Source organism: Sphaeramia orbicularis, chromosome 21, assembly GCF_902148855.1.
Source record: "Sphaeramia orbicularis chromosome 21, fSphaOr1.1, whole genome shotgun sequence".
NCBI classification, from domain to species: domain Eukaryota; kingdom Metazoa; phylum Chordata; class Actinopteri; order Kurtiformes; family Apogonidae; genus Sphaeramia; species Sphaeramia orbicularis.
The window spans coordinates 24552706-24580511 of NC_043977.1; the positions used below are offsets into that span (position 1 = coordinate 24552706).

Consider the following 27806-nt stretch of genomic DNA (forward strand, 5'->3'; position numbering starts at 1 on the left):
TTAAAGCCACAGCTATCTACAAGGCATGAATGTAAATGAGCAGGAGGAAAGACAAACAGTATGTACTGTGTTTGCAGGTGTGGGAACACTTGATGATCCTCCATATGAGGCTGGGACATTTCTAGGTTGCTCTGTTGCCGTTGCTCCTATAGTCTATTCAGGATGTTGAAAACGACACTGAAAGGATGTGGTGTTATGTTGACGTTTAGCCAGCAGAGGACACTCTGTACGTAGAAATCTGCACATTATTGAGTGACCATGATGAAATAGTTCCAACATGTCACCTTGATTTGTTAGTACAGCATTTTATGTGGAAGACATTTTTATAACTAATACATCAGTGTGTTGGGAAATAATGTTCAAACAACAAATAGCTCTTAAGATTAATCAATTTTACATTTTGTTACTATTAAATTTTAATTACATCTTCAGTAGAAACCCCGTTCAATAAAACAGACAAATAAATAAAAGAGTATTACTAACATTTTGAGGAGAAGAAATGCCAATAAATCCATCTTCTATTGTTCAAAGATCTGAAGTATGAAAGGGAATTCACTTTGGACACTTTCAAGTCAGTGCCATCCCCGCAGCCACTAATTTCACACCTCTGGGTGAGCAGGAACCAAGCTTTTGAAGTAAAGATGATTCACTTTCTCATTTAGCACCATTTTCTTTGGATTCAAATGTAACTCACTGGATAACCAAGAAAATCCCTTATGTTGGGAGAACAGTTTTCTTCTGTATGTGATTTTGAGTCAGCTCCTTTGTGTTTTTCAGTCTGATGCTAACAGGGGCAAAAAATGTTCAGAGAATAGGGGCTGCCTGCTGCAGAGCACTAGTTTTGTTAGAGTGTGTAGACTAATGGGAATGCTTATCGGCTTAGATTGGATCATTATGTTGTTATATTGTATTCTGAGTAATCTGCCAGGCAAGGTGCTAAATGTTCTCCCATTTGCTCACATCCCACTGATGATGGGAGATTTATTGAGTTATTAACCAGCCATAAACAAAAGTAGGTAAACAGAGAATAATTATGAGGCTTAGGCTCTATGTTCAAATGTGGCCAGTATTTCACCAGTTAATAGAGGAGACTCTGGTAGAGTGAATGCACTCTCAGTAATCCTCGTCTTATTTGCATTTCAATTCTTTTGCTTTTCTCAGCCTGGAAGCTAATCCAGCACAGTCTGAATGTGTCCTAAGCTTGCATCAACATTTCTTAAGTTATCTCAACACAGAGATACTACTGTCTGTCTGCTCTAATTCCTTAAAGAGCAACTTGCAAGTTATTACAGCTTATTGTATGAAACAGACAAATCCCAATGTCATGTCTTCTTTAAACGTTAGAGCAACACCTCTTCAGACTTCTTCAAGAGGGATCCTTAAAGGGACTCAAGGGAGAAAAAATCTGATCTATGCAACAGTTTGCCTGGACTCATTATACTCATCCAGACGACGGCACTGACAACTGTGCCCTGAATGTTGGGCTATAACTCTCTCTCAGTAGCCTACTGACCTTATTGGTGACATTCAGTAACGTGTCACGATTCTTGCCTTTAACATTCCAAACACACACACGCTGCTAAACCAACTGCTGCAGGGACACGGCTGATAGGGAGCGTTAGCATTCAGCACTTGTCTGAGCTGCTATTGATAGGCCTTTATCAACTCAACCAAGTTCAGGTGTTACCACTTGATTCCTTAGTTATTAAAGGATAAACCCCTTTCGCCTCAAAGCACCGGATTTAGCTGAATTTATAGTATGGCTGATATATTTTAACCCTGCTAAAATAAACAATGTCCTCTATTGTTATTCAAGTTATAGCCTCTCCTGCATATTGAAATAATAGGAGCAAACCAGGGGTATTCTTCTGGGAAACCAAGCATTTCTGTTACAATAATGAATATTTAATGTATGTTATGACATAACTGTGGAATGGGAAAAACTCCAATTTTTAACGAAACTTTGCTCTCACACAGGATCGACTATCCAAAGACAATTAAACAGGGAAGAAATTCATCATCATCACCACCACAAGACACAAGGTAAGTGACAACACTGAACACACCACTAAACAGCAGCAGTGATGATAATATGTAGAATGACCACTTAGCTCAGGAGTTAAGAGGAAATAAGCATTTGCAAACATTCCGCTAATTAAAGCATATGCTGATGTAATTCCCCTGGATGGTACTGTAAGGATTATTTTTAGTAAGCTTGTAGGAAGTGAAGGTTTTGGAAAAGACAGAACAGGAAACATAAACTACCTGATGGCAAAACACTACCTGGAACTCCATAACAGCAACCCATCCACATTACAAGCTATTGGCATTCACCATATTCTATCCTCCTTAAGAAAGGGGGACAGGCAAAAGACACTGAACCAACGGGAAGCTTTCTGGATTTTTAAACTCCATGCCGCTGTACCCCCTGGACTGAATGAAGAGTTGGACTTTTCTGTTTTCTTGTAATGTATTACTTGTTTCTTGTTTTAAAGACTTTACACTGGTTTGATCTTAATTTAACAGGGATATGTAAATTTTGCACTGGTTTTTATTCATGTATACTTGTAAATATTTCTATTTGACCTGCAGTGACACCATCTGCTGGCCGTTTACATGTGGACACCCTCTGCAGGCCATTACCTTCATGCCCAGCTGGCAGGTTCCTATTGGTTAGACCCTACTGCAGGGTGTCCCATAAGTCTCCATACATAGAAGACATAATACATTCCATACATATATGGTTCTAACATGTATTTCTTTATATTTCTTCTTTATAGTTCTTCAGCAGACACGCATTGAAATGTGTTCCCGACAAAATGGCAGTCACATAGAGCATATTATATAAATAAAAATGGTTTATGTCAAGAAATGTTTATTTTTCCGATGTATGGAGACTTATGGAACACCCTGTATATAGGAACTTACAGTTTTCCAGGCTCCTGTTTGACTTCCTGATGAAGGCTTGAAGCTGAAACACGTTGAAGTGTTTTTTTAGGTCTAGATATGACCATGCCATGATAATAAAGGCATTTTAATGTTTAAAGAGAGTGCCTTGGATTTTTCTTCCAGTGCGATAAATAATGACTATTTAATATATGTTATGACATATCTGTGGAATGGCAAAAACTCCAATTTTTAACGAAACTTTGCTCTCACACAGGATCGACTATCCAAAGACAATTAAACATGGAAGAAATGCATCATCATTACCACAAGACACAAGGTAAGTGACAACACTGAGCACACCACTGAACAGCAGCAGTGATGATAATATGTAGAATGACCACTTAGCTCAGGAGTTAAGAGGAAATAAGCATTTGCAAACATTCCGCTAATTAAAGCATATGCTGATGTAATTCCCCTGGATGGTACTGTAAGGATTATTTTTAGTAAGCTTGTAGGAAATGAAGGTTTTGGAAAAGACGGAACAGTATTTTCATGCTAATTAGCTTCACGTGTTCCCTCCCTTCATGAGATAAGTTCAAGATGACACTTGTGCAACCAGTATTTTGTTGCATAACCACACTGCCATCTCTCCACACTCATCATTTGGTCACACAGATCATTACAGCTCAAAGCAGGATTGATGAAAGCCCACTAAACACAGTGGGACTGGGCAGAGCCACTGTTATACACATCCACTGCGGCATTTACAAAGGGTCATACCATCGTAAAACTCCATAATCATGTGAATTCCTGCTGGCATATTGGAGGCATTTCAAGGTCAGTTTGAGCATTTGTACATGGAGATTGTACAAACATGCCCCAGAGCCATAATTTTCTAAGATTTCTATCATATCATATTTCCCTTTGAGGCTATATATATCTATATAAGTTTTTTTTTTCCTCTTCGGGATAAAAATCAGTGTTGTTATATCGACTTTATCAACACAGGCTTCCAAACTTATTCACATGGGACTGAGGAGACAATGAACATGTATTTTGTAGAGAACACACATGATGCTGGGTTTTTTAATTAAAGGAATATGCAAGAAAGTTTAATTTTTTCGCTGGCTGAAAGTTAGATGAGATTCCTGCTCTCGTGTCAGTCCTTTAATTACACAGCTCAGCCAGAAGGCAATTAGCTTAACTTAGCATTAGGACTGGATCAAAAATAATACAATAATGCTTGTTCTGTGCTGAATTTTCCGTCTGTCCAAAAATATTCCTACCAACGTCTATTAATCAGTATAAGTAAATTTGAATTTAGGTGTAATGATTTGGAACAAGAAGTAGCATCTTCATTTTCACTTGGTGTTGTGTTTAACCCTGTAAAGCCTGAACCATTAAATCACTGTCAGAAAATTCCAGTTCTTTGAAACTGGAGCATTTATTGGTCCTTCTGGGTCAAAATACAGTAATGTCCTGTCAGAGAGCGAACTTTAATTGATTGCCATTCCAACATTTATTTCAACATAAAGCTCCTTGGTTTAGATAATCCCTTATGGTCCAACTAAAGCAAAAATGAATTTAAAAGTAAAAATGTGGGTCATTTAGCAACACTAATCTGTCAAATTGTCTCTAAAATGTCCCGCCAGAGAGCTTTCGAATACTGTGTTTTGACCTTTCTGAACAGCCCAAAACTGTTTTTTCAAATATCAATTTCCATGTATGAGTTTCAATTTGGATCATATTTGATCCATTGGGTCTCGATGCTCAAATATTATTAGTTTTGAACAAACAAAAGCTTAATATAGCACAAGCATGTCTAACAAATTCGTAATTCCTTTTCAAAATTGGCAAAATTCTGCCTCCTTCCTCATTAGTGAGAATCTTGTAGTGTCACTGGAAAGGCCTCTGGTGAACGAATTCCTCCCCCCTGGTGGATTATCCGTGTGTTGAATGTATCTAATTGTAGACATCTGGTTTTTCAAGACAAAAAATGTCACACTACATGATGCAGAGGTCGTCAAAACTCATGTATCAAATATGATACGTTTGGCATTAAAGGGTTAACTTGATAGATAGATAGATAGATAGATAGATAGATAGATAGATAGATAGATAGATAGATAGATTGATTGATTGACTGATTGACTGATTGACTGATTGATTGATTTTATTAATCCCCAAGGGGAAATTCAAAATACAAGATGCGGTCACCGCTCCACAAAAACAGTCATGCCACATCAACAATCAATAAACAAATAAATGCAAAGTATAAGTAACCAAGAATCAGTTTGATTAAAAAGAAAGTAAAATTAAAAGACAGAAAGAAATCTGTTTTCTGCCTATCACATAAAAACATAAAAGCGTAAAAACATAAAAGCATAAAAACATAAAACCTTAAAAACCCCAGGAGGACAGAAGTGTTCCTGAGCTTCTACCTCCTATATAACCCCACCTAACTACTCCTCCTCCCGTCTCCTCCCACCTCCCCTCTCACTTAAAGAGAAACAAATATGAAACAACAGACCACATTGTTATATCATAAAACATTGTGATATTTGGTCAGACTACAGTACTATTGTTCCATGTTATAAAAGTTAGCTATGTTGAGATTGAAATTTTATGAATACAGAATATTTCACAATTCATTTACTGTCATTGGTGTTACAGGTTAACAAATGTGCAGTATATGTATTTAAAAGCTGTAGAATAACTGTTCTTATTACACTACAGAATTTATCGTAAAGACTCATCAATCACACATGAACCAGGAGGTTTAATGCATCATTAACCCATAAAGACCTAGTGCTTCTTTTGTAGCAGTTCTCAAATTACATTTTCTTTCTATTTAATTGATCTATTAAGTGATTTATCACCATTTATTATAATATTATATCCTTTATTTTGCATTTTTCAGTGAAAATCAGGTATTTTCCTATATTTAATTTACTCATCACGTAGATGTCAAATCAAAAACAAAAAAACCTGAAGAAAAAGTACTTTTTCACCAAAGATATCAATAACTGAACATAAAAATAAGTGTCTCCATCTACTGTCATTGATCCAACTCCATGGGCTTTACTGGTGAATCAATGTTGTAGAAGATGATGGTGTTTCCACATTCACTACGGAGACTCTGAATGTCCAAATGGGTCATATCTGATGACCATAAAAAGATGACAAACTGCATTTCACACCAATTATTTACATTTATTGATAAGATTAGTGGATCAACAGGTATTGAACAGTTTAGATCAGTAGATAGTTTTGGTCTTTATGGGTTAACTACAAGGTGAATATGTGGTGCTGTTGCTTTACAAATAAAGCAAAATTATATATAAAAAAGAGCAACTATTAATATTATGTGCATTTTAATGGACTCTAGGCATTGAGATTTTGAAGTGTTACTCAAACAAATGCAGAATTCTCAGTAGAAACTGATGCAACAGTGATAATATAGACTTCATATGTATAGTCACATTATGTAGATTTGAAGTAATGAATTAGGGGGATTTTAAGCGTAATGTAAAAATGTAGAAATGTAAGGGATGCAACAACTTTATCATCAGGAACTGGAGAAACTCAGAATTCTAGGTTTTATCCTAATAGAAAAACAAGTATCTTTTTTTCTGCACACTTAGCAACCATGAGAAGCTTTTCCCCCTAAAGTTGTATTTACTATTAAATAGAATTATAATCCAGTGAGACCATTAGCAGAACCCATCTCTTAAATTCTTTAATAGGGCATCACGAAGTAATGCACAGACGGCCCATGAGCATAAATTAAAGCTGTCCATATGCCCTTGCCTTTAAGTGCATAGAAACCATCTTCTGCTTAATCGGAGTTCATACTTGAGTCTGTAATTAGACCCTGGTAAACCTAGTAGACAAATATGAACCGATGTGTTAACGATTGTGTAATGATTAATTACATTATCTCACACACTCAGGGATCAGGTATTGAGATGTGCAAATGAGCAGCGGTAATTACTTAGGGAGACGCAGCCACACAAACAGCATGCTAACAAACACACACACACACACACACACACACACACACACACACACACATGCACACACACACACGTCTGACATCACACTACCCCGAGCCGTTTGTAAATGAATTCTGTCTTCACTGCATTATTTCATGAAGAGGGATGTTGAAGAAGACAGGCCAATCAAAGAGCTGAGGAAATTTAAAATCTTTCCAATGTTCCAACTTCCATATATAAATATTTGATAGATTTTACAGTACATTCACATTGCCTTGACATTGCAAAACATTGTGCTCTGCTGCACATTATTGTAGAACATTTCCATTTCATGACCATACTGATGGAAAAAGGAGATACTGTGGTGCATTGTAATGTCTGCGCTGTTCATTTACAATGTGGACAGATTTCATATGAAAACAGAAATACTGCACTGACCTTATGAGAAATTATGGTCATGGTGATAGAGCTTGCACATCTAAAGGAACATTAAAATGGATGCTCAGTTATCTAAAGGCCAGAGAGAATATTTGACCAACAGTGAAAGGAAGCTTCACAAATATTTGGAAATCAAAGGTATTTTTAAGCAATTTAGAAATATTCCATCATTAAGACACAAAAACTGTGTTTATTTGAACAGAAATCTTTTACCTTCAGATAAAGTCAATGATGCTCTGTTGAAGAGAAGGACGTTTTGGGTTGTTTTCTTTCTTCACTGTACTTCACTGGCGCTATTCACAGTCTCTAAGGCTCTAAAGCTGTCAAAATGGCATATTTAATGTATTTGACTGTATGGAACCCCAAAATGGTTGACCTCATTCTTGAAGAGTGATGCATTATGGGACCTTCGATCAGAGGAGGTTTTTAATAATTCCTGTCTTTGTGGCTTAATGCTTATCATCATATCCTGCTGCTGATTAGACTCCATTCCTGCTCTAATCCGGACAACTTAATTATACAGGAGATGTCAGACTTCCAAGGACGCTCTTATTCCAAGTGCAGAAAATCCAAGTGTGAATATTTGATGTTGCTCCTGTAGCATAGGAAGTCAGTCTCTTGGGAGGGGCAAAAGGACATATATGTCCAACGTAAATGTGATTTATCCATGTATGCATGAGAGTTTTCTTTTTTTTTTTTTTTTTTTGAATGTTCAACAACTGACGCTGAACTAAGCAATCCTCCACACATGATCCTGTTAAATATTTTCTTCCACATATAAAAGCACATTTTCCATTACTATACTGTTGCATATTTTCAATAAAAATCCTGTAAAATAACCAAGAATCTATAAACAAAACATGTTTGTGCCATCTACACTCATCGCAGCAGGTGTTGTTGCTGTATGAGCAAGCGCTTATGTTGATTAATGTGTTTAATATGCTCCTGTCCTAATAATAAAACCCTAAGACCATAGAAGAAGAGGTATAAGTTGCTATGGTAACCAACCTTTCCCTGTTTGACTGTTTTCCTGTGAGTGGATGTTTCTTTGATCTAGTAGCCAGTGGCTAGGTGAGGAGTTTAACTGTGTTGTAACCAGTGGGAGAATTCTCCCTGTGGGAAAAAAACCTCATTGAAATTGCAATCAACACTTTGATTAAAGGGAAAGAAATGCATTATTATCTGTCCACCTACTGCTTATTATCTTCTAGTATTTGATTGCCACATTTGAGAATATAATTGCAGTATTTCATTGCACAGTCATTAGAAGTAACTCTGTAACCTCTGTCCACTTGTCTATCTTATTCACTTTTCAAAACTTGTTTTTACAGAATTAAAAAATGCTATAAATATGTATGAACACGTCCTCACAAACTCAGGTATTTTCAAATATGCAGGATATGAGATGAATTATTAACACACATTGTGAAATCTAAAATAGTGCCTTTAAATAATTTATCTCACTTTCTTATGACTTTCATACTGTAAACCAGCATGAGGATTGATTTGCTAAACTCAACTTTAAAAAATCCATTAATTTTCATGTCAGTTAAATGTTTTCTTTTCCTTGTTACATCGATAAAAGAACCAGAGACTACACATTCGGCAAGCTCAGCAGCAGCAACAGCGGCAGCAGGTGACTCCGGTGTTGTAAGTAGACACAAGTATCTGATATTTCATGCTTTCCAGGACGATGGTTACTTACTCTACACCGGAATGTGTCACGAGATGGTTGTACTGTATTTTTAAGGACTCTTGTAAAGCAGCGTGTGAGTGTGCCTGCAGAAGTAGGTTCACAGTTTTTTTTTTTATAGGTGACACAAGGAAATAAACAAATAAAACACAAGTAAAATGTAATCAAATCTTTAACTATGTTGTATTTTTTGTCACTCTAAGCATACCCACTGTTATTTCACACTGGAAATGAGCTGGAAAGTTACATTCATACATTGTAGTAGCCTATGGTGATTTAATTTGCAGTGTAAGTTATTTACATCTTCAAAGTGCCATACCTAAATATTGCAGTGTGCTGTAGTGATGCACATAGAATATGACAGTCTCATAGTCACCAGAGCAGATATAGCTGATGCTGCAGAAGGAGATACAGCTGTGTTCAAGACTCATCAGGGATTGACAGTGTTGTGTGCTGATGTGTTTTTGTTTGACTTCACTGTAGTGCTCATCTCAGCTGCATCACCTTCGTCTTTTGTTTTAATTTGACCTTCATGCAACGTTGAATAGCGGTGTCAGTATTTTTGAAGAGGTCAAGTTGCATTTTACATTCACTCTGACACATGGAAGAAAATCTGTGTGAAATTCTTTGTAAACATGAGGTTAGATGTACAGTCATTTGCATATTGGTGCTTCTATGAAACTGGGTTTATTTTGGTACCTGGCACTTTGCCAGCTTTTTAAGACCCAATAATAAAAGAGAAATTTAGACCTATTTCCCCACAGGATGTACCTAATGATGACCTCAGATAAATGCAAACAAAATTATACTCTTGCTATGAGCCATCCCAAAATTAATGCATTCTTAATAAAATATTGCGGGCAAAAACAGGACCAAAATTGGGACAGGAAAAGCTACCTGTGAATTAGTACTTCGTAATCTATGTGATGTTTTATTATGTTAGTTGTTTGTCCAGGACAACAGATGGAAATTAGCTTCTCTGCTAAATCTGGTGCATGCATCTTGTTCTTTGCAACTAATGTCAATACACTGTCCTGTAAATAAATAAATAAATAAATAAATAAATAAATAAAAATACCTAGGTGTCAGTGCATTTTATCTCAAAAACATGGCTTGAAATGGTCTTATATAGCGTTATAAATAAAGACACTATGTTAAATTTAACGATCCTAGTGGTTTTTCTAATCCAGACGTGGGTTTTTCATCAGGTTTCGTGTGTAACCCATCGTGTCCACTTGCGTTACATGCAGAACCTGCCCATTTAAACACATATGAATCACGAGTGATTTTACAACAGTGGTCATTTTTGTGAAACACTCTGCTTTGCATAATTAATTCCCAAAATGTACCTGTGAGAGAATAAAAAGATATGTGAAAAAATAGTAGTGCATAATTTTTGTGTCCTTTTCACCATGTTACATGTGGATTTTTGTATAAAAATAATATAAAAATGTGTTTTATCTGAAAAATAGTTTCTCTTTTATCTCAGTGAATATTTATTTTTTTAAAAATAGACCCAAAGTGCTTCCAAATTTGCTTCATAACATTAGTCTCCATCTGGTTTGAATTTTTTAACCCCCTCTGTCCTGTTTTTACCAATTTCATAGAAGCACCCATCTACATACATGTTTTCTTTTGTAATTGCATGTGTATGTCAGGTGGAATATATAATGTAATCATCACTTGCAAAAATTCTGATTCACTTTAACTCAGTGACCTGCTGTCAGAAACAGTCAATAAAGTGATGTTATGGTAGACATTTTAGCTCATGGTCAAATGTTCAATATAAGATAGTAAACATGTCAGCTGCAAGTAGGTTCTGTTTGTGATATCTGGTGACATATAGTGATGAAATTGCAGACACCCACCCCCACACTCATACAGTAGAGGGAAAAAAATTCATTGGAATCAGTGGTGGTTTTGTTCATTCTGGGCTTTTTAGTTAAGTGGATATTAACTCAACACTCAAACATAATAAGGGCTGGTACTGCCCCTAATAATGGTAATGCCTTCTACTATAAAACTGAAAAAAAAGAGGAAGAAGAAGCTGTTCAGTGCTGCAGTAGAAACATAATGAATAATGACTCCATCTGTAGAAAAAAAACACCTGCATTTAACTATTCAAATAGGTAAGATCCTTCCAGTGCAGTCATTCATGGGTTTTAACTGTTTGTCTGATGCAGTATCTTCTCATTTCTTACACAACCATCAGTTTGATAAAGAGCATAAAAACTGGACTGCGTTTCAGTGGAAAAAGGTCATGTGGTCTGATGAATCCAGATTGACCCTGTTTCAGAGTGATGGGTGCTTCAGGGTGAGAAGAGAGGTAGATGAAGTGATTACCCATCATGCCTAGTGCCCAAAATACAAGCCTATAAGGGGCAGTGTTATAATCTGGGGTTGATTCAGTCAGTCAGGTCTAGGGTCAGCAGTGTTACGTGTCTATAAAATGAGGTCACACTACCTGAATAAACTGGATGACCACATTTTTCTGTGGGTGGATTTTTCCTCCCTGATGTCACAAGTGTATTCCAAGATAGTAACAGGCTCATATTGTGAAAGGGTGGTCCAGGGAGCATGAAACACAATTTTCACACATGGATTGGCCCCTACTGAGTCCAGCTCTGAACCCCATTGAGAATCTTTGGGATGTGATGGAGACTTTAAACACCCCCATCATTAATGCAAGATCATGGCAGGAAAAATTTATACTAAAACTGTGGATGTAAATAAAAGCTGAGCCATTTATACTGTAGTGATGTTGCCTTAAGTATAGTATGTCAGAAACCAATGTGATATCATGAAATTATGTAAATATACACGCCACTTTTAATTGGTGTGTTATCCGTACGCATTATAAGCTTTCCGCGTGTATGTTCACGCCATGTCACATACCACGCACTAAGGTTTAGGGGTTAGGGCAGTGTTTTTCAATCTTCAGGTCGCCTGGAATTCAAATGGAGTCCCCTGAAATTTCTAGTAATTGATAAAAAAAACAAAAAACAAAACGTACTATAAAAAAAAATATATATATGGTGAGTTGAGAGAGACAATTACAATCCATAAAGGACGTGACAAACTCTGAAGCTGAAACTGAAGCACTGTGGTACTGTTTATCTTTCAAATGTTCATTGTGGTCGGTTTAAGATACTGCAACTCTTTCATAATTCATAGTTTGAGTTATTGTTTGTTCAGTATTAATTTGCAGCCTTGTAAATACAAACTGGACTGACTGTACATATCCTGTCCAAGGAAAATAAAATTCTCACTTTGTGCAGTAATCTCAACCTGGCTTTTCTGCCTTCGTCCATAATAATATACATTATATAGACTAAATGTCCTCTAAAATTAATGTTTATTTGCAACATAGTATAACAAACTATTACATGATTAAAAACAAATGAATTTTAGCCAGAAATTTGTGATGTTAAAATGGGGTCATTAGTCAAAAAAGGTTAGGAACCACTGGGTTAGGGTTAGGGCTTATGGATATGTGAATTGGAGATTTTGGCGTAAATTGACACGCGATCAAATGGCGTTGAATAACATGCGAAAGGACAAAAATGCATATGTATAGCACGCCAAATGCCATAAGAACTGGTGTGATATACAACATAATTTCATGAGATCAGTCTCCAGAAACACTGCCACGGTAAATGTATCCAATAAATTCTGAATATTATATTCCATTTCTGCAGTAACATCCTCCCAAATCTCCCTAAATCTTTCATACAGTATTCCTCCAAACTTGCTTTGGCATTACTTGACCCCACTCCCAGCAGCATCTGATGGATTGATGGATGCCATCTTTCCAGAGACAAGTTTGGCATGTTTGTTAAAAAGAGAGGAGTCCTCATTAAAACTGGTGCTTCATTACTGGCTGACTGGACAAATTAGACTTGGGGAATGTGGGAAAACTTGTCAGTTATGAGCAATAGACTGTCAGTTATCCAGTCAACGGTGAACAATGGATGTGTGCGCTGCATAAATTTCAATGAGCTTCATTAGTATTTCCAGAGCTATAGAACTGTAGCAGCAAATCTTCTCTGTCTTTTTGGCTTGTTAGGAGTTGTTTAGCTGCATGATACATGAAGAGGAACTTGAAAGAAGTGTTTTAATACACTTGCAACCGACCCACAGTACACAGCCTTCAGCAAATAATGCTTCCCAGTGTGGTTAATGAGGAAAGATATGAATGGTCAAACGTAGTTAATGCTGAGGCATTGGGTTACCACTCTTTGAAGTGCTGCTTTTGAAAATTAATGATATTCATGACCTATTTGCTACTTCACTTTATGGAAATGCCTGATGGCCTTGTTGCCCTGAGTTGCATTCAGAAAAGATGTGGAGATGCTGCTAGCACAACAACAACAATATAATTAATATGGGACTTGTACTGTATGTATAAACTTATTAACAAGAAGCATAGATTTGGTCATGTATTTATAGTTCTTTGGGACATCTGAGCAGAAAAAAATGGTGTCAAAGTTGGGATTTCATTATATTATAACAGATAAAACTCAAGGTGAAGACATTTGTTTGACAGCTTGTATATGGTTGTGCTCCCTGGGGTTCAGAAGATGGTTACCCAACACCCCCCACCTTACCATCTGTCTGGATCCATTGTAGCTTGTTGTAAATCCCACAAGGATACCCATAGTGAGGAGAGACAGAAACACGGAAAAGTGCTTTTAGGAACCACTGTGCACCCTCAGCCTGTCACAAAAGCTGAATATGACATGATGGTGTTGCAGTGCCTTGAACTATACTGCTTAGAAAGTTATCTTCAACTTTAAATATAATAGCGCCTGAGTTGCCACCAACTAAGAGGAAAGTTTTCCTTAGCGTTGTAAAATAATACTGTGTATAAATAATGTATTTTATCTGGAATATCTAATTAAAATGCATTTGTTCTTGTTCAACGTAAACAGTTGCTTATGATAGGTGTAGATGTGTATATAGAAAGAATAACCAGAAGGTATTTTAGAGTTTATTTTACAGCTTGAAGAAAAATGTTTCACGGGGAACAGCAGCCGATGCCTGACACATCAGTGGTTTATGTTGCAGTTTTTTAAGCCATGTTGCTGAATTGATGCCAGGAGCATAAGAGGTTATAAAGATCACAACGGGTTCTCCTGTCACCCTGAGAGTCCAGGCTCCACTGCAGTGTGTCCTTGAGCAAGATAATAAATCCTTATCAGCTCAGTGGGTGTTGCATCATTTGTCTGACACTGTGCGAGGGCAAAAAATATTGCATTTCCAAAAAAGATGGCGAAATGTGTGCGGGGCTTTTACTCTCAATGACAAAATATAGTTATTAGAGTCATTCAAATTAAAAGATATATAGAAATAAAGGATATGTGTCTTCCTTCAACCACAAAATTGATGTGCAGTCAACATTCACGTCTGTCCTTGATTATGGAGATGTATTTCATCATCATGCTGCCTCTTCTACTCTTGAACAGATAAATCCAGTAAAGCACAGCACATTGTGTTTTATGACAAATGACAACTTTCGCACACATCACTGTCCTCTGTATCTTTCACTTGGATGGACTTCTTTACAGTCAATCTCTCTCTTGTCATTTAAATCTGGCATCTGCAGCCCACAATCCACTTAATATTAAACTTTAGATGTTCCTCATGTACGCACCAGTGACAGTGCAGAGCTGGCTCCAGGTACTCTGCACCTTTTAAATGGAATGAAGTGCACACTGTCCTCAAACTTTAGACCTTTATTCCCCCTGGAGATTTTAGAGCTTTATTATCTAAATTTTTAATGATCTCTGTAACTGCTTTGATTTCCTTTGCCTTTGGTGTTGCTTGTTCCAGTCAGCTGTTCTTGTGAATGTTCTCAGGTCTCTCTTTTAAAAGTGAAGAAGCGGCCCCTTGAATAAATGATGATATTGCTTTTAGGTTCTATAAACATGCCAAGATGTGATACAGGACAACAGACAATTAAATTACTCAGGTCTATATTTCTATTTTCTTTTTGCTAGAAATTGCCTGCCGCAGAGATTAAAAATGAATTGGAAAACAAATGACAAACGTACTGGTTAGCTGGTGCTTTCGGTGCATATGATAAAGTATTGTTAAAGACATATATTGATTTGTGTACATTTATACAATAGGTATTTTAGCTACAAGAAACCAGAGAAGTGAATGTGTTGTAAAATGCAGTCACTGCTTTGAAGTAGATCTGCTATCTGTGAGACAAACAATCCTTTCTCATTAATTCACATTATGACCCAAGACTGTATCTTTGAAAGTATTCATTCATTCATTCATTCATTCATTCATTTGTTTTGAGCAGAAGAAAAAAAACAAAACATTTTTATGTGTACAAGGAACTAATATCAGAGCAAATACATTAATAAATAAGGGTGATCAAGACAATATAGCAACTGCCATGTACACTAGTAATAACAAAATAAATATAAAAATACAAATATAAAGTATAGCTAAACAGCATATTTCCCTTAACCCCTAAAGACCCATTGCTACTTTTGTGGCACTTCCACAATTGTTTTTTCCATATATTTTACTTTTCTTAAGTGATTTGCCACCATTTATTATAATATTATCCTCCGTATTTTGTGTTTTCTTCAGTTTAAATCATGTATTTTCCTATATTTAATTCAATGATCATGTAGATGTTCATAAAAGCTCAGATTAATCTAGTTGAAGATGATGGTGTTTCCACGGTAACTACAGAACCTCTGAACGTCCAAATGGGTCATATCTGGTGATCATGAAAAGATGACAAACTGTATTTGACGCCAATTATTTACATTGTATTGATGACAGGTATTAAACAGTTTACATCAGTAGATGGTTTCGATCAATTGCAGATGTTTGGGTTTTTATGGGTTAATGTTATTAGTGACTCAAACTTGGTAAAGTCCAGAATAAAAGTTTCACTATTTTATTCTACCTGAGGCATTTTACTTGTAGACCAGTGTTATATTACATAGAATATATTACATTTACATGACAAAAATGAACTTTTCCAAACACATCTACAACAGAAGGATTTATGATCTTTGACATTTTGCTAAATAAAAATGGTTGTGATTGTACTTTTGATCAATGCATGTATGAATAATAGAATATGAGTTTATTTTATTGTAAAATATTGGTATTTTCACATTTAAGCATATTGTGATTTGCAGTTTTCAGTTTGATGTGTGGTCTTGGTAAAAGTTTTGTTTAAATCATTGGTGTCAGGGGCCACATTCAACTCAATATGACCTCAAGTGGGCCTGACCCGTAAAATAATAACAGTGAAAAAAGTAAAATTACATTATGAAAGTGTTTACATCTACAAAGTTTCCTTAAAAATATAAATGACACAAACAACCTAAAATTTCTTAAGAAAAATAAGTGCAATTTTAACAATATTTTGCCTCAGTTTATCATTAACACATGTGCATTACAACATACAGATCACAGTGGATCTACAAATGCGCAAAACATGTAGTAACAGGAAGAATATTAATAAAATTACTCTTACTTCTCTTAAGACATTTCATGTTGTTCATATTTGTTCAAGTTCTTCGCATTTTTGGTGAAAGGATAGCTTGTAAATGCAAACATTTTGGGGGGAATTTTACTTTTACACTAAAGCAAAGAGAAACATTAGGAGTTGTCATCATTAATTCATTTTCTAAACCTGCTTTATCCTCACTAAGGTCATGAGGGTCGCTGGAGTAGCTGGAGGGGTAGCCTATCCCAGCTACTTATGGGTGAAGGGGGGGTACACCCTGGACATGTTCATCAAAACAACCAATCGCTCTCACATTCACACCTATGGTCAATTTAGATTAACCGATTAACCTATCAGTGCATGTCTTTGGATGGTGGGAGGGAGCCGGAGTACCCAGAGAGAACCCACGCAGACACGAGGAGAACAGCCCCATGTTGGCTCTGGAATTGAACCCAGGACCTTCTTGCTGTGAGGCATGAGTACTATCCACTGCATGACCGTGTCGCCTAAGTTGTCATTATTTATAGGTTATTATGATGGTATTTTACTGGACTGATCCACATTAGATCACATTGGTCTGAATTTGGAACCTAAACTAAAATTTTGACACCACTGATTGTTATTATGTTCAGGGTGGTTTTTGTATTTTTTTCATTTCATAAATCAAACTGGATTGGACCCTTTGGTGAGCTGGTTTTGGATCACAGACCATATGTTTGACACCTGTGATTTAAGTATTTCCATGCAAATGCACAACTACCTCTGAATAAACCACTGCCCATAATAAATTTCATACAAATACTCAGTAAACAGTTTGAGGAAGAAATTAAAAGAATTATAATACAATTCTATTCCATAATTAACTATCATCACTTGCTCCGACTATTCATTTTAAGTTAATCTTACAACATTTAATCCTGAGTTGAGTCAATTGCACTAAAGGAATGCAGGATTGAGGGCGCTGCAGGAATGTGTATGGCCATTCAGTGCTTTTGTATCGTGGCTTTGGTACAGGATCGTGTAAATAATGACATAGGAATATATATATATACCTATGAATATAAACATGTGCAGACATGGAAGAGAGTATGATAAAGAAACTACTGCTGCTACTAAAGAAATTAGATTAACTCCTATTCTGTGAGGGCAAACAGAGCATCGGAACATTTCATTTGCAGGCGGGTGGTTAGCTGCCTTCCTCCAGCTGTCAGTTTGGTTTTTAAAGATGGTCAGGCAAGAGAGGAAGGAAATGTGCAACAGTGCGGCAGTGGCTGCATTTAAATTCAGGCTGCCACAGTACATGGGCAATCTGTAATAGTCCACTCACACATCATAGCACTTGATTCAACAGCTTCACAGCCAAGTTATATATATCTTGGTGTGTGAAATTATTCACCTTCTGAGATAAAAATTGTATGAATAAGAAAAATATGAGTGCATTGCTGTAAAAAAAAATAGTGTTTTCAATTTTAAGCTTACTGGGATTGTATCAAGTTTTTGACTTTTAATAAATGAAAGTATGATCTTGTTAACAGTTTTGTTTAAATACTAAGTTGGCCTTCCTCTGGCAGAAAATCATGTCTTTTTCGACCGGCTCTAATCCTGAGTATACCATTATTATTCAGGCAGTGCTGCTTTTTCATTGTAGGATTTGTGTCTCCTCTTTCAACTGAATGAAAAAACACAAACAGGGCCCTTTCAGGTCACATCTTTTTCAAATCAGGAGGAGACACTAATATAGTGGATTGTGCTGGTGTGCTGCCTTTATAAATAAATCCACCATACGACAAAAAAAAAATAGACCGAGGCTTTTGATATAAACACATATTTCATAACATACTGAATAAATGTGGTAGATCGTCCATTTATGTCTGTTTGTTGTCATTCTCAGTTACAGGCCAACAAGCATTCCCGTCTATGACAGTCAGTGATAGTAGCTAGTGACACTTCAGGCCAAGATACAAAGAAGGACATGCCCTTGATGTGCTGAAAAGCCATGAGGAAAACGGACTGATGATAATGGAGTGGATATCAGGCGCGGACAGAAGTTAATGTGAGACGAGCTAGTCTGTAAGGCAGTAAAGAAGCTGCACAGCATGCTAGTAACTGAGGGATAGAAACATGATATTAAACTGGATAATTCTGAGTTGGGAATTGTTATTAATTTGTTTGCATATTGGCAGAAAATCTCACAGAATTATATGTGTAACCAACAGCTTGGCATTGTAATTCACAGCATGGAGTAGTTTTGAAAGCCTCTTATAAACATCAGTTCCCCCTATTAACAAAGCTGCATTTTTATATTGCATTTTGCCAAAGCTTTTTTCATAATGTAAAATATCACTCTCATGTTTAGTTATTGAACTATAAATGTGAGGATGAAAAGGGATTTTGTCACTTTTCTCAGGTTGGCAGCCATAAGCCCGGATAAGCTCTCATAAATATTAGTTTGTCTCACACATACTGTTTCTTTTTGTTCTAAATACACTGGGAAAGTTTTGCACATCCTGAATCCAATTCCACTTCTGTGAGTTTCTAAATACAACTCCACCCCCAGCAGCATGTAATTTCTGTTTAGGTCAGTTTACAGCAACACACACTACTCTGAAAAGCATCATTTTTGGGGCGCAGGTAAAAAAAAAAAAAACAGAAAAAAAAAACAGAAAAAAAAAGGACTTTGTGTTTGAAATGTAATGCATCAATTATTACTGAATACCTTTTCTTGTTTTAGAAGTTGTATGAAGGTTTTTGAAACAAATGTTGAAAGACAAAAAAAACAAAAAGAGGATAAAGGTATTGCCACACTGGTTGGCTGAAGTCCTTGAGGGAAGCATGAATACACTCTGAGTCAATAATTTATGCACTCAGACACACAAACACACGTCGTCAAGCACACACAGCGAGAGAGGTAGGAACAGAGCATTTCTGTACATGGAAACAGAAGACTGAAAGAGCTTCAGGGACAGAAACAGAGTCTGAGACTAACAACTAGAAGCCATACATATGTTGCCAGATGTGAGTTTCTATTTTCTCCTCTGTGAATAAAATAGAGACATTATCAAGGCGTTTTGAGTCAGTGGTATTTCTAATGTGTTTACTTGTCTGATGTAAGCAGATAGTAACGGTTTCTCTTTGGTGAATGCTTACAGTCATATGCTGTCTTCACACTGCCTGACACATCTCTTCAAGCTTACATAATGTAGATCTGCCCTAATTTTCCTCTCCCTAGTAAAACTGGGGTCTTCAAGCTGCTCAGCAACATAACACCATCAATCTGACAAACAGATGACTCGTAGGTAATCCAAAGTGGTTAGTTGTCTTATTAAAACTGACAGGGATCCTGTGGTTGTCAGATACGCCTAAATGCAATAAATGGAAATGCATTTCAAGCAAATTGAAAAAAAACAAAACAAAACAAAAAAAAACAAACCTGCAGTCTTTCACCTAAGGTTCATACATTTTAGGGGAGTGCAACATACAGTAATCACATATCTGTCAAAAAGATGAGTTGCAAATTAGTTCGCACTCTGTGTCAGCATAGTACCTCTTGTTCTAGAATTGTTTTCTGTGTCAGGTAATTGGATGTTTCCATGGATACTGGGCTTCCAGAAAGCTATGTCTGCTAAGAATATAGTTTCCCTGCAAGTGTCTGTGAACATATGAGTGCAGATGTGGCTCTTGTTCATCTTCTACCTCCTACAAGGTCAGATTTTTACTTTTTCTAGCATTATGCAATTGGCACACATAAAAAAGCATCCTTTGTCACCATTGTCACACAGTTGGAATTTAAACATGTACAAGATACGCAATTTTGGCATAGGCACATTTTGTAAAACAGCCTTAAGCCTTTCCTGCTGCTGCTATATTTGTGCAGCAGTTTGAAGACTCCAGGCGTCACATCGTCATTTAATTTATACATGAAAGAACCAATTAGTCAATATGTCGTCCAGTTCAAACAAGTCAAATGCAGTCATCATAAAGAGATAACAGCCATTTGGATTTGAACTCTAACACGTCATTTTTATTATTTTCTATATAGACTACAGTTTGATCTGAATATTTAAAATTAAGTCATTTTTTTAAGACCAACTGATAAAACTGTGTGCAGTATTTAAGATATCGTCCTCCATGTGCTTTTTTATTTACTGTGAGAGGGTGAAGGGAACACAGAAACAAGGGTATACCAAATGAATGCATATCTTTTATTCATCAGCTAACAACTAAAGAAACAGCACACTGTAGATATATTTACCTCACATATTCCTAGTTGTACTGTGTTTTTGCAATAAGAGACCAGAGTTTTTTGCTTTTCAGAGCTCCTGCAAAATTCAATGGAAATGCTGATGAAGTGTTCTATTTACAAATCAGTCTGACATACAAAATCACTTTCATATGAAAATAAAGAAAAATAAAAGCAAGAATGAGAGAAGGAAATAAGACACTGACTGGGCCTCTTCTTTGCAAATCAAACATTTGCACATATACACAGGACAGTCACATTTCAATTGAACATTTTTGGATTCAATATTTGTAGTCTCACATGACAAAAGTTGGCATTTTCACTGATTACAAAACGGTGAAAAAAGAGATTAGTTTTTCTTATATACACGTGTCTCCCTTGTACAATCTGCTGATACAAATTTAAATGACTCTCTGAATCTAATTTCCTCCAAACGCAATGGCATTTAATGACTTTTTCCATTGTGCTGTTTACTCATCGCTTCCATTATCACAACTGCACAAAATCTATCACACATTCTGTATTTAAAGATTCAATTTCAAAGAAAATAAAAAGCGAAATATTGGCCATTGTTCACAATCAAAACATTTTGTCTCTGCCTGTGCATGTTTTCAACAATAACCTCACAGAAACACACTGATTTTTTTTTTTTTTTTTTTTACACATTTCAATGTACAAACCTGTGCAGGTTTACATCATGCTTCACTGTGCAAATGTCATTTATTCTGATGATTTTCCAGAGAGCAGACACAGGTCAGGTGACAAAATAACCACAAAATGACTTTAAACATGTGAAAGGCAACAAAACAAGACTGTCTTCTTGATTATCAGCATGACTAATGCTTTAGTGTAAAATGTGGTGACATGCACACAGGGTCTAGATACACCATTCCCTTAATTAGCACAGCTAAGATGACAGGTTCAGTGCCTAATACTGCATAAAATGTGAATTTACTCTCTATGAACTCTCAAGGACAGTCACATTTCTTAGCTTACACTATTGATCCAGAAATCAGTAAGCATATTTATGAATGGATGATGTTCTTTCTTTAGAGTATAGAACGTTAATAATGCATAAAGATTACTCTCTCCCTTCAGCTACTGCATCGTGTTGTGCTTTTCAGTCTAATAACTAAAGCTCCTGGAGATTTTTACACATTTGTTATACTGCATTACCCATAAATCACTCTATAAAAGAAGTAACAGAGACTGCTAATTGCAGTCAAAACGCCTGATACAACACAAAAAAGATGAGCAGACAATACCAAGTAATGAGATTGTGTTTTTCACTGTAATGCAATACACACTCATTCCTTACAAAACACATGTAATTAAATATATATAGTATACAATTTTTAGAAAAATGAATTATCCAAAATATGGCACAAAAGTACCTTTGAATATTAATGCATTTTTAATTGAAATGAGCATATGGAGCATGATTATGTTAATACTATTTAATAATATTAATATTGTGACTGTGACTTTTGGTTGGTGACTGAAGAAGTAGGAGGTGGGCGTTTTATACAGATTGTCTGTGTTTCCTCTGTATCTATGCATAGTGCAAGCATTGTTTACTTTTGTATGCATTTATCAAACCCTATCTATGGCTATTTGCACCTGTTACCCTAATGTGCATTTCAGAAAATTGACATCATTGATGACCTTTAGAAGTCAGTAGTGCATTTTTATACCAAAAAAGATACAAGAAAGAAAGGTAATATTCCAAAAGAAAAAAATAATAAATGCTTCACACCGATATTCCTTTGTATAAAAATATGCAGTTATTTTAAGAATGTTTGTATGGGCCAACAGGTTTTAAAGATATTTGAATGTCAGATTTCTGCAGTTAAGATAAACTCAATTCTTGTTGTATTGCAATTCTACTCAAATGTATTGCAACTGGAAGACAAATGTTGTAGGTATGTTATTGTTGATTTATTAATGAGGTTTCAATGGTGCAATGTGACTGATATTGTGCTTTGATGAACCCCTCTGAGTGTCAAAGTTTGCATATTATGAGCTGATTTCGTCATGTCGTGCTTTGGTATGGCTACAAATAACTACTGCGAATGTAAGTACTGCGATCAGTGAAAGTATTTTTAAGGTGTAATCTTATGTAAAACCTACAAATGGATTATGCACTTGGAACATACCATGTACACCTACACTTAAAGCTTATTTTCTTTCAGTTTCAATACATCTGATTGTAGCTGTGATCACAACCTTTAAAGTTTGGAACACAGTATTCACTCAATACAAATGCAACATGTGTGCATAGACTGTAATCCACAAGTAGGAGGTTGTTTTAGTTGTTGGGGATGCTTTGAGGGAACACCACTAATTTTCAGATTACCGTTCAAGCACTAGGTGAGTTTATTTTTAGAGTAATCTAATTCGTAATTCCGCAGTATGCAGAAAGAGAGGATTTACTGACCCCATTATATGCCATTTGCTAATATGAGAAATTACATCAGAATATATTTTTCATTATTTCTACATTTAATACATCATCCCAGACCTGCTTTGCACACAGGATGAGTTAACTCTCTAAATGTGCCTACTCCATCCTAAAAAATATGTAAGCCCTGCTACTCCTGCATACACCTACACACAGGTGAAATCCATGGTTCCTCTTAAATTTAACTGCAGAATAAATTTGATTTAGTATGATGTACAGTTTCATTTGGAATAATTTGAGGAGACAGAATTGGGAGCCTTAGCTATGTCTGTAACAAAAACCTGGTTTATTTTGGGTTAAGAACATATCTGCATGGTTCATTAACACTCATGAAATGCAGCTAATTTGAGAGTAAAAGCTTAGTCCCACATTATTGTCAACGAAACAGCTCCGGGATGTGTTTTATGATAGGATGAATCATAGGAGCCCTGAATCTCTGCTTACTTGCTCATATTTACACATTTAAACCCAGCTGTTAAATACCACAGGGATAGTGTTTAGTGATACTTTGAAATGAGTAGTGTTCCCTTTTATTACTGAACCCTTTAAAGCATGAATCCCAGAAAAGCATACAACAACTCACAATGCTATAAACTAGTAACGATCATAAAATAGTCCTGCTTGTTTTTGTTTTGTTTTTTTTTTTCAAAGTGGCCTAATTCCTGATTAAAGTAGATCTGTTATAAGAGTGCATCCACTTTGACGTCTGGTGGCCCAGTCACTCAAAACTGCGTAAATGTTGTCCGTTTCTCAAGAACTTCAAGGTAATCTGGATCAATATGAAGCTTTGCTTTCAGTTCCCAGTATTCACTTCTGTTGGGCTCCACATAAACAGTACTTGGTGACGTACAGTACAGTATTGTCTGTTGTATTCTTTCAGGATGCATGTATTGATGTCTTGCATCAAAGTCTGAGGTATACTGACTCGATGAGGGAGCCGTATGCCTGCATGGTAACGTATTGCTGTAACGTGTGTGCTTGTCAGGTTCAAGAACGTCTCTGTAGTAACATGGATCATTGTGGTGAGGGGTGGAGGGCTTGTTAAGAGGCTCTGGAGTGGTGGCACTATATTCTGAGCTTATAACATTACTGGCTGCCTCCTCATCTGAGTTACCTAGAAACGGACCGCTCAGCTCATCAAAGTCTCTAAATCCATCCACTGATTTGCTGTCAGTAGGGGTATGGGCAGTAGTCCTGCTGGTCGGTTCTGTCGGAGGTGGGATATATTCATACACATGTCCGGCAGATGTTCTTACTTTGGGAATTGATCCCTTTTTGTAAAGGCCATATTCCATATTGAGAGAGCTAATGCAAGCATTCATGGAGTTATTCTGCTCATTTTGACTCTTTTGACGTCTCTTTTTCATTGCTACGAACAATCCAGCGGCCACAAACACTGACACAATGAACATGAGCAGAAGAGCAAGAATCATGACAGATAAGGGAATAGCAGTGTTTTGTGCATCAGAGTCCAAGGATGTTTCTATAGTGATAGTACTGCCAGGAAATGATTCTTCTGAGGGTGGAATCATGGAGGCAAGTACATCAGAGTTATTAGGGCAGAAATTACTTGCCTTAATGTATCTCATATCCTCCCCAGCTAGCTTCTTAGGGGAGCCACAGATGACATTGTTTACAACAGTGCCTGTGCTAAGCTGCTCCAACCACATCTTCAACTCCAGTATGCTACAAGAGCAATCCCAGGGATTCTCAAACAAATCGACTTGCACCAGAGCTGTAAGCTGATTTAGGACACCGCTGACTGGCAGATATCTCAGATGATTGTTGCGAAGATTAAGTCTAGCTAATGTCAGGCCATTAAACGTTCCCACTGGTAACGTTTTTAAGAGGTTGTTGTTCAGAAAAAGAAGCTGGAGTTTGGGTACGTGCTGGAAAGTGTCAGAAGCAACCTCTTTTATCACATTATATTCTAAATACAAGAACTGCAGGCTCTCCAACCCATAAAACATATCAGTTGTCAGATGGTCTATCAAGTTCCCATTGAGGTACAGTCTTCTCAGATTTGTCAAATCTCCAAAAGCTCTATCATATATGCGAGATATTCGATTGTTGCCAAGGTGAAGCAAATCTAAACCAATGGCATCAATAAAATCCGATCTACGTACCACAGGGATGTAATTACCTGTGAGATACATCTTTTTGGGATTGTACGGTTTGGGATTTAAGTCAGAGATTTGCTCGATTTTTCGCTCCTGACAATTAACATTGAGGCCAAGGTCTGAAATTTGAAGATTGCAAGTGCAGGCAGTGGGGCAATCTAAAGGCACAGGAGATTTGGTTTGGTAGGAAATAATTTGGCCATAATTTTGTGGTTTATTAGATGGGACGCGAGCAGTGGGTCTTGATTTTAATTTGCCTGACTGGCGAGGTCCCTTGGTGGGTCTGGACGAGGATCGTGCAATCCCGGATGAAGTGAATGAGGCTGTGACTAGAGCCGGCGTAGTCCTGTAGTATGCATCGGTGCTCAAATGTGGCAGAGGTGGCATCTCATATTCAGCGATGGCTCTCCTCGGGCATAATTCTTGTTTAGAAACCTCATCAAGGTCTCTCCCATGAAGTCGGAAAGGGAACTCGCACACAACGTCGCCGACTAAAGCTGTGTATGATATGCTCTCTAGCCAGGTTTTAAGGGCTATGAGCTCACAGGAACAGTTCCATGGATTGTCCTCCAGCTGTAACTCCACAACACTGTTCATATGCTCCAGCAGACCTAAGTAGGGAAGCACTTTTAGCTGATTCCCCCTTAAGTCCAAATGAGTCAGTGGAACATACTGGAAAATGTTCACAGGCAGAGTAGATATTAAGTTGTCATTTAGAATCAGGACCTCCAGATGTCGAAGTCTGCTGAAGGTGTTTGGTGCCACATGAGTGATATAGTTATAATCAATCTGCAGATACTCCAGACTTTCAAGGCCAAAGAAAAACTCTTCCTTCAAGGCATCAATTTTATTGTTGTTGAGATGCAATCTTTTTAATCCCTGAAGTCCGTTAAAAGCTCCTGCTTCAACCTCAGATATGTCATTATTCCCCAGATGTAATATTGTCAGTCCTTTGTATTCAACAAAATCATTGGCAGATAGCTTTTTCAGAAGGTTCCCTGTCAGCAGTAGATGATACTGGGGGAAGTGCACTGGACTTATGTGCGAGAGACTTACAATTCCTCTGTTTTCACAGGCCACTGTAAGTATTCCCTCTTTCTCGTCACAGGCACACAGTCTTTGACATATCTCTCCATAACTGCCAAACATTTCAGCAGTGCATACAGATGTTGCACTTAATAAAACATATGAAATCCACAGATGCATTTTCCTGCAATGACGGCGAGCTCACGGTCCTGCTAAGGTATCCTCAATGTCATCTAGAAATAAAAGACATACATGACGGTGTAAATCAGGCAGACTCCATTGAAAGCAACTTCAACACAGTAAGCTGAAGCACTGCATGAGTCAAAGCTTCATTTGCTATTACCCAGAGGTAACTTCTGGCTGTGTGGCTGCTGATTTAAAATGGCTTAAACAAAGCAGGATAGATGCAACTCCTTCAAGCTATGTAAATAACAAAAAGCAAGGTCAAAGCAAGACGTGAGCACAAAAATAACAGTCTAAATCCGCTGTAAATAGAAGACACGTCGTATTTCTGCAGATAAGACGTGGAAATGCAATTTTATACTGATTTGAATTCAGGCAAAATAAAAGCTGGAAATCTCGCAACACAATGCACGCCTTGTCAGACATAAGACATCCCACATCATTTTTTAGTGCAACTCCTGGTAGATATACATACCTCACACACATTGATGAAGATGTAGGCTCGTTAGAGATTTCAGCGCATCTTTTTTATTTTAGATCCGTCAAAGGGGAATCTATTCAATACGCGCACGTTCGTCGTTTTTAATGCACCGGGGAGGATGAAAGAAACGCTGATCAACCATAACTGCCAAATGCTTCTCTTATACCACGCTGTGCCGGAGGAGACACTGCTATGCCTGGTAACAAAGTTGCTCTCTCTCTCTCTCTCTCTCTCTCTCTCTCTCTCTCTCTCTCTGTCTCTCTCTCTCCATCCACGGACGCACGCACGCACGCACGGACGCACGCACAGTGGTCTGGTCGGGAGGATGTCAAGTCATTTCATGCACAAAAAATCAGCTCACTGGAGCATCATGCCGAGATACATTCCCCAAAAGATGTTGACCTACCTACAGAAAGATGTCCCAAAAAAATATCAATATTTCAATAGACTAGGCGGGTTCCTGCGCGCAACGGCTTGTTAAACCGCTTATCATGTTATTCATCCTGAAAACACAACATTCACCATTTACATCAGACCTTCACAATCTGTCAATCCTGTAATGTTAGGAGGGAAAGGTAGTGCGGTTGGGGAGTAAGTAATACAGCCTTGATGCGTTAATGAAAGTGAGCCATATTTCACCTGACAGGGAATGATTACATCTCCCCAAGCACATAGAAAATGTACATCCCAGATACTATTACTGAGCAGATCTGTTATAATGCTTATAGGCCAGGGGTAAAGTTTCAAGGGGTTATTATTAAGAAAAGCAGCTGAAGTTTGGGTACCTGCTAAAA

At 37.0% G+C, this 27806-nt stretch overlaps 1 protein-coding gene across 1 annotated transcript; it reads right to left on the reverse strand.

Moving 5' to 3' along the window:
• Window positions 1-20682: 20682 nt before the first annotated feature.
• On the reverse strand, window positions 20683-27251 carry slitrk5b (SLIT and NTRK-like family, member 5b). Its single transcript, XM_030124964.1, has 2 exons — window positions 27007-27251; window positions 20683-26581 (listed from the first exon to the last, which is right to left on the reverse strand). Exon 2 carries the CDS (start codon window positions 26526-26528, stop codon window positions 23925-23927), a length of 2604 nt encoding a protein of 867 aa, XP_029980824.1. The 5' UTR covers window positions 26529-26581; window positions 27007-27251; the 3' UTR covers window positions 20683-23924.
• Between the last annotated feature and the right edge of the window lie 555 nt (window positions 27252-27806).